Raw genomic sequence first — 7,425 nt, forward strand, 5'->3', positions numbered from 1 at the left:
GGGCGCGGAGCCCGCGGCGCCCGCGCGCGGGGACGGGGGGACGCGGCGCGCGGGTGGGTTAGTGCGGGCACGGCGGTACCGTACCTATCCTTGATCTGCTTGGCAGCCTTGGGAGCGCGGAGGGAAAGAGGAGAAAAGAGGGGGTGAGACAGCAGCGCCGGGAGCCAGCGTGGTGCAGCGCCCTGCTCTGGAAGCCGCGCAGCGCCGCGTGCCCGGCGCCTGCCACCGAGAGCACGTGGCACCGTGTGCCCAAGCACCCAGCACAGAGCCACCACCTCCTGCCCTGCTGCAGCACCCATGGGACCCCACACAGCCAAGTGCCCACAGGAGACAGCGGGCACGAGCGAGAGGACCCACCACCCAGCCCCCCTCACTGCGTTAACCCTCCTCCTCCTCGGCGCCGGGTGCTCTAGCCGGTGCCCACTTGCCCGGTCCTAATCTAGTCCTGCAGCGGGCGAAGCCAGCCCAGCGTTAACAGGGTGCCCAGGCTGGAAAGAGAGCAGAGGTGCCCGCCTGGGGCAAGCGCAGCCGTGAGGGGCGAGGGGGAGCGGAGGCCTCGCGCCCGCCGGGGCGGGCGGCAGCGGGCGGGCGCCCACCTGGGGGAAGTCGTGGTTGTTGGCGGTCTCCAGGGTCTGGTTGGCCGTCTCCAGCAGCTCCTCCGAGCTCTCCAGGGCCTTGGCGCAAGCCGCCAGCTGGGCCTGAGGGGGAGAGCGCGGCAGYGGGTGGCGGCGGCGGCGGGCCGGGCGCGCGCCCCGGCGCTCACCTGCAGCTCGTACGTGCGGCTCGCGCGGTCCTGTTTGATCTTCATGAGCATGTTGTCCTTGAGCTCGTCCAGCAGCGCGTACAGCGACTGGAACTCGCCCTCCAGGTCCTCCTGCACGCGGGCCGAGTTGTCCTGGCGGCGCCGCCGCGCGTCAGAGCGGCCCCCGCGCCGCCGCCCGCGCCCCCCGGCCCTCCCCACGTCCCCCCTGGGGACACCCCAACGTCCTCAGTGACTGCAGAGACCCCCCCGTGCCGCAGGGGGTGTCCCCTGCGATGGGGACCCCCGGGACGGTTGGGAGCGAGCCCCAGCAGGCTGCGAATGCGCTGGGGGCGGCGCGAGGCCGAAGGCTGCGGGTACCTCCACATTCTGCAGCATCTGCTTGAGGGCGTAGATGAAGTTCTGGATCTCCTCATTCTTCACGGCCAGCGTGGTGATGATCTTGCGCAGCGCCTCCTGCGCCGGCGCCGCCGTCAGCGCCCCCGGCAGCCCCTCCCCGCCGCCCGGCATGTGCCAGGCGCCCCAGGGGCCCCGGCGTCCGGCCGTGACTTGGCGAGCGGGCACTGCCGGCGCCCAGGACCGGCCCCAGCCCCGAGCCCCCTTGGGGACCTTCCTTGGGGGAAGCCCTAGGGCCCCCGCCCCGGGCTGCGTCCTCTGGCCACCCATCCTGCCCCCCTCCTCCCTCTATCCCTCCTCTCCATCCTTCATCCCTCGGTCCCTCCTCCCTCCATCCCTCCTCCCTTCACTCTCCCTCCCCTCCCCGCCCCATCCTGCCCCCCTCAGCCCCTCCCTCCTGCTCCCCTCTTTCTTCCACCCTCTCCCTCCAACCCCCCACTCTCTACATCCCTCCATCCTTCCCTCTCCATCCTCCCTTCCTCCATCCCTCCTCTCTCCACCCCTCCTTCCTCTTTCCCTCCTTCCTCCCTCTCTCCATGCATCCCTGCACCCCTCCCTCTCTCCATCCTTCTCTCTCTCCCTCCCTCTCTCCGTGCATCCCTGCTCCCCTCCCTCTCTCCGTGCATCCCTCCCTCTCTCCATCCCTGCATCCCTCTCTCCACGCCTGCCGCCCCTGCTCTCTCCATCCCTGCTCGCTGCAGCGCTGCTCTCAGCGCCGCGCCCCGCACCCGTCCCGCGCGGCCCGGCGCGGCCCCACCTGGTCGCCCATACCGGGCCGGCCCCGGCCCCGCCGCCGCTCGGCCCCGGGCACCAACAAAGCGGGAGCGGCGGCGCCGGGAAAGCGAGTCCGGGACGCGCCCGGGGCACCATGGGAGATGTAGTCCTGGGGAGGCCGCGAGGCACGATGGGAAATGTAGTCCCAGGATACCGCCCCTCCCCCCGCCCCAGTGCATCTTGGGAAATGTAGTCCTGGCGAGACACGCCCTCCCCCCGCTTCGGGGCACGGTCCCCATCCATGGCCCTGTCCGTGTTCCCATCCTTGTCCCCATCCATGGCCTTGTCCCCATCCCTCTTCCCATCCATGCCCTCCTCTCCATTCATGTACACGCTGAGGTTCATGTCCCCGTCCTCGTGCGTGGTCTCTGTCACCAACGCCATCCACATCCGTGCGCCTGCCGCTTGTCCCCATGGGCGTCCCCAGGGCGGCGGTGGCAGCGCGGCGGCAGGAAGCCGCCACGTCACGCGGGGCTGGCGGGGGTGACRGGCGAGGCCTCTCTGGGGACTGCGGCGCCCAGGACACCTCCGTGACGGGAGCCCACGAGGAGGAGCCGCCCGGGCACCGGGATGTGGGGCCTCCTCCTCCTCCTCGCCGGTGAGACGGGTGTGGGGGACAGAGCCTCCCCACTGCCCCGTGACCGCGGTTGGCAGCGCCCTGGGGACCGGGGGGACAATGTCCTGGCGGCTGGAGAGGGGCTGTGGGGATGGGCTGGGGACAGACGGACTGATAGTGCCAGGAGCGGATGGAGACGGCGGGGATGTGGAGGGGCACGTGGCTGGGAGACAGGGTGGGGACAGGCAGACTGGTGGCGGAGGGAGGCACCTGTGTCATGAGGTGACAGCAGGGGAGGACACTCGGGGCCCCCCTGAGGGGCTCTGGGGCCCTGTGCCCATGAGGGGTGTCCTGGCGCCCCCATCCCCACGGGGGACACCCTGGGGACCCCCTTCCCCAGGACACCTCCATGTCTCCATCCCCACATGTGCCCTCGTCCCAGGTGCCACCACGTCGCCCTCCCCACGGGCRACACCTGAGGCAAGCGGAGCCACACGGCCCCCTCCCAGGGGCACCTTCATCGTGTCCCTGCCCGGGGACAACCAGCGGGACACCCAGAGGAGGAGCAGGCCGCCGTTCCCTCCGCCGCGCATCCCGTGGGTGATGCAGGAGCCACCCCACGTGCTGGCGGCCCCGGGGGCCACGGTGGCCCTGCACTGCCGCGTGGCGGCCGCGAGGCCCCGGCACCCGCTGCGCCTCGAGTGGCTCCGCGACGGGGCCCGCGGGGCTCTGTGCGGCGCCCAGCTGGACCCCGGCGCGGCCGCCAGCGTCGCCTGCGGTCCCCACGCGCAGCTAGCCTGGCGCTGGCCCCACGCCACRCTGCGCCTTTACGCCGTGCAGCCCGCGGACAGCGGCCGCTACGTGTGCCGCGCCGCCGGCGCCGGCCTGCCCGCGGCCCCCGGCAGGGGCAGCTGGCTCCGCGTGGGTAGGTGGCACCGCGGGGACRGGGACGGCGGCGGTGCCACTGCCCTCACTGCCCTTCTGCTGCGCTCGCAGTGGCYGTCAATAGAGGAGACCAGGTTGATAAGAAGGCCCCTCGTCTGAACACAGGTGGGTATGAAGGACCCTGGTGTCCCCTCAGGGGTCCCTGATGTGCTCTCAGGTAGGCAAGAGGGTCCCCAGCAGCTGCTCAGGTGGGTGAGAGGGTCCCCAATGTCCCCGTGTGTGGGTAAGAGGGTCCCGCCCATCCCCGTGGGTGGTAAGTGGGTGACCCAGGTCCCCATGGGTGGGTAGGTGGGTCCCTCTGTCCCCATGGGTGGGTAATTGGGTCCCCTCTGCCCCCATGGTGTGTAGGCAGGTCCCCTCCATCCCCGTGGTGGGTAATTGGGTTTCCCCCATCCCCATGGGCGGGTACACAGGTCCCGCTGTCCCCATGGGTGGGTATTTGGATCTCCCAGGTCCCCAGAGGTTGGTAACTAGGTCCCCCCGTCGCCACGGGTTGGTAACTGGGTCCCGCCTTGTCCCCGTGGTGGGTAATCGGTTCCACCCGGGTGCCGCTGCGCCGGGCTCAGCCGCGGGCKCCTGCAGGGCTGCCCAGGGCGCTAGCCGGGGCCGGCTCGGCCCTCCTGCTGCTGCTGGGCTCGCTGCTGGGCTGGTACCGCTGGCGCCGCTCCAGCAGCGCCGGTAACGCCCCCACCTGCCCCRGTGCCCCAGGGTGCCTGTGTCCCGGTGTCCCCAGGGCCCAATGCCCCAGTGTCCCAATGTCTCCGTGGCCCAATGTCCCTGCTCCCCAATGTCCCACTCCCCAATGTCCCCATGCCTCAATGTCCCCACTCCCCATACCCCAATGTCCCCATGTCCCAATGTCCCTGCTCCCCAATGTCCCACTCCCCAATGTCCCCATGCCTCAATGTCCCCACTCCCCATACCCCGATGTCCCCATGTCCCAATGTCCCTGCTCCCCAGTGTCCCTACTCCCCAATGTCCCTGTGCCTCAATGTCCCYGGTCCCCAATGTCCCTGCACCCAAATACCCCTGCACCCCAACCCCTTGCACCCAAGCACCCCCACGACCGACCCCCATGTCCACCCAYCCCGTGTCCACCCCAGCACCAGCTGCCCCCCCGTGCGCGGTGTCCCCAGCCCATCTCCCTGTGCCCCAATCCCCCCGTGACCACCAGCCCTTTGCCCAGACACCCCCTGCCCATCATCCCCTTGCCCCAATACCCGCCAGGTGACCCACCCCAGCCCCCCGCCATGTCCCCCTGTCCCCGCTGCACCCACAGGGATGGGGGCACCCAAGGGAGACGCTGGGTGGGGGGGCCAACACCCCTGCCCCCCTGCCCCTCCAGGCACTGCTGTGTACGGGAACACGGTGCCCTGCGCGGCGCAGCGCCCCACGGAGCTGCCCCTGTTTGCGGCCCTCAACAMCAGCCACCAGCTGCGGCCGCCCGGGCACCCTGCGCCCCCCGGGCCCCCCGGACYCCCCCAGGCCTGGCGCTGAGGGGCCGCACAGGGTGCCCACCCCGCCGGCGATGGCCCCGCTTGCATTTGAGGGGCACTTTGGCACAGGAGCTGGCAGGCGGGACGTGCCCGTATCTCGGATCACCCAGGGTCACGGGTGCAGAAAACATTCTCAGAAAGAAAAGATGTTTTCCACCATCTGCCACCTCATCCATGTTTCCTGTGCGTCGCCTTCCGGCGCTGGCACCGGAGGCTCAGCACCCGCTGCGGTCTGGGTGGCCCCCGGGGGCCCAGGCRTCCGGGAAGGCGCACACAGAGCCCACGGCAGCCAGCGGCACGGCCCGCACAGGGTAGGGGACTTTAATGGGGGTCCCGGGGGTCCCGTCACAGGCTCTGCGCGGCCACCGGGTAGAGCAGGGAGAGGTGGCGGGCGCCGCGCACGGGCAGCGCGCGCGCCGAGTAGTGCCGCACGGCGGCGGGCACCGAGGGGAAGGCGGCGCCCGCGCGGCCCAGCACGAAGTGCCGCTCGCGCGTCCGCGTCAGCTTCACGTGCACGAAGCCCTGGCTGCTCCTGCGGGCGCGGGGGGCGGCTGAGCGGGGCCCGGCGGGCGCCCCCGCCGCCCCCGGCGCCCGGCCCCGCRCCGCTGACCTCAGCGAGAGCGAGTAGTCCTCGGGGCTGGTCTCGCAGTCGCGCACCAGGAAGCTGCCCTCGCGGCACAGAGCCAGCAGCGTCTCGGCGCCCGCGCGCCCGATGGCGCCGTGGTACCACCTGCGGGCAGGCGGGGTCACCCGGGGTCACCCGGGGTCACCCTCGGGGCCTCAGCACCGGGTGGACAAGGGCACCGGGGCTCCAGCTGTGCCAAGGGGCTCCAGCAACGCCCTGGGGACCCGTCTGTGCAGGGCTCCGTCTGCACCACGGGGACCCTTCTGTGCCACAGGGTCCTCTCTGCACCTTGGGGACCAGCCTATGCCAGGTGACGCCCATCCTAGGCCATGGGGCTCCGTCTGCACCATGGGGACCCGTCCATGCCATGGGGACACATCTGCACCCTGGGGACCAGCCTAGGCCACAGCCTGGACCGTGGGGCACCCATCACGGCATGGGGACCTGTCTGTGCCATGGGACACCCTCTTCCCCATGGGGCACCCATCACCCCGTGGGGACCCATCCACACTGTGGCCCCCCCACCCCAAGCACCACAGGACCCCCCCCGATGCCATGGGGCGCCCTCCTCGCCACGGTGCCCAGAGGAGCCCGTGTCCCCCGTGCAGGAGGGCAGGTGGCCGCGGTCGGGGTCCCCACTTACACCTGCTTCTCCAGGGGCAGCGAGGGGTCCACGCGGCCCGGGCTGGGCGGGCAGCCGGGCCTGGCACCGCCGGGGGGCCGCGGCGGCTCCCGGGGGCGCCCGGGGGAGCGCTCGGGGCTCTCGAACTGCACTGCGGGGACAAAGGGACCGTCACCCGCTGGCCTGGGCGCCCCGGTACCCCCGCACGGCCASCAGAGCGCAGGCAGCCCAGATGTCCCCACCACGTCCCATCACCCCCCCAAGGGGCTACCCATAGGTGCTGSGGGACAGGGATGTCTCTAGGATGGTACCCATGGGTGCMAGGGAACACTGCRGCAGGRATGTCCCCAGGATGGCACCTAGGGGTGATGMTGGGCTGGGATGTGCCCAGGGTGGTACCCATGGGTACCAGGGAACACTGTGCCTGGGATGTCCCCAGGATGGCACCTAGGGGYGATGMTGGGCTGGGATGTGCCCAGGATGTTCCCCCTGGGGTTCTAGGCCCGGGGTGCCCCCAGCGCCCGCGGCCGGCACCTGCGAACGCCCGGGAGATGTGCTCCTTCTTCCACTCCCAGGGCTGGTCGTACTCGTCCGCGGGCCGCTCGTCGTCGCGGGGCAGGCGGCTGTCGCGAGCGGCGCCCGGCCCCGCRTCCTCGCCCACCTCCCACTCCTCGCTCGGGGTGTCGTAGAGCTGGGGGCCCCGGCGCGGCCGCCCCCGCCGCCCCGCGCGCCCTGCGCAGGGACAGCGCTGGGGGACGTCGGGGCCACCGGACACCCCGCGTCGGCTGCTGGCTCCGGCACYGGCTCCAGCACTGGCACCAGCTCCAGCACTGGCTCTGGCACTGACTCCAGCACCAGCTCCAGCATTGGCATCAGCACCAGCTCCAGCACCGGCTCTGACGCCAGCACCGGCTCCGGCTCTGGCCGCGTCCCGCACCCACCTCCGGCCTCGGCGGCCTCCTCGCAGCCGCGCTCGGGCGCCGGCTCCGGCTCTGCCTCGAAGGGCTCCGAGTAGTCGCTCTCTCCGGGGCCCTGCCGCACGGCCCCGCTGGGACGGCCCCCCCGGGGCTGCCCTCACCCCCCCACCCTTGTCCCTCCCTGGGGACCCCGCACCCCCCGGTTTCACTCCTTCTCCCCCCACCTCGGGCCCCCGGAGGGGCCCCCATCCCTTCCCCGTTCCCCACTCCCAGGTCACCTGGTCCCCCCCAGCCCCGTGTCCTGGTGCTCCCCGGTTCCCACCCCAGATCCCCC

At 71.9% G+C, this 7,425-nt stretch overlaps 2 protein-coding genes across 2 annotated transcripts in view; both read right to left on the reverse strand.

The window, feature by feature from the left end:
* The window catches only part of FSD1 (fibronectin type III and SPRY domain containing 1), a 4,791-nt gene extending 2,845 nt beyond the window's left edge, over positions 1–1,946 (reverse strand). Inside the window, exons 1-5 of the mRNA XM_026035228.1 lie at positions 1,914–1,946; positions 1,121–1,216; positions 764–895; positions 597–698; positions 85–107 (exon numbers count right to left, since the gene is read on the reverse strand). Of these exons, the coding sequence (XP_025891013.1) occupies positions 85–107; positions 597–698; positions 764–895; positions 1,121–1,216; positions 1,914–1,925 (365 nt within the window). The 5' untranslated portion in view covers positions 1,926–1,946. The remainder of the gene's footprint in view (positions 1–84; positions 108–596; positions 699–763; positions 896–1,120; positions 1,217–1,913) is intronic.
* A 3,326-nt stretch (positions 1,947–5,272) lies between these two features.
* Positions 5,273–7,425, reverse strand: part of SHD (Src homology 2 domain containing transforming protein D) — a 4,725-nt gene continuing 2,572 nt past the window's right edge. The window contains exons 2-6 of the mRNA XM_026035165.1: positions 7,116–7,222; positions 6,709–6,906; positions 6,196–6,325; positions 5,538–5,657; positions 5,273–5,459 (exon numbers count right to left, since the gene is read on the reverse strand). Of these exons, the coding sequence (XP_025890950.1) occupies positions 5,273–5,459; positions 5,538–5,657; positions 6,196–6,325; positions 6,709–6,906; positions 7,116–7,222 (742 nt within the window). The remainder of the gene's footprint in view (positions 5,460–5,537; positions 5,658–6,195; positions 6,326–6,708; positions 6,907–7,115; positions 7,223–7,425) is intronic.

The sequence above is a fragment of the Nothoprocta perdicaria genome, unplaced genomic scaffold, assembly GCF_003342845.1.
Source record: "Nothoprocta perdicaria isolate Ctin4 unplaced genomic scaffold, notPer1 scaffold_157, whole genome shotgun sequence".
Lineage (NCBI taxonomy): Eukaryota > Metazoa > Chordata > Aves > Tinamiformes > Tinamidae > Nothoprocta > Nothoprocta perdicaria.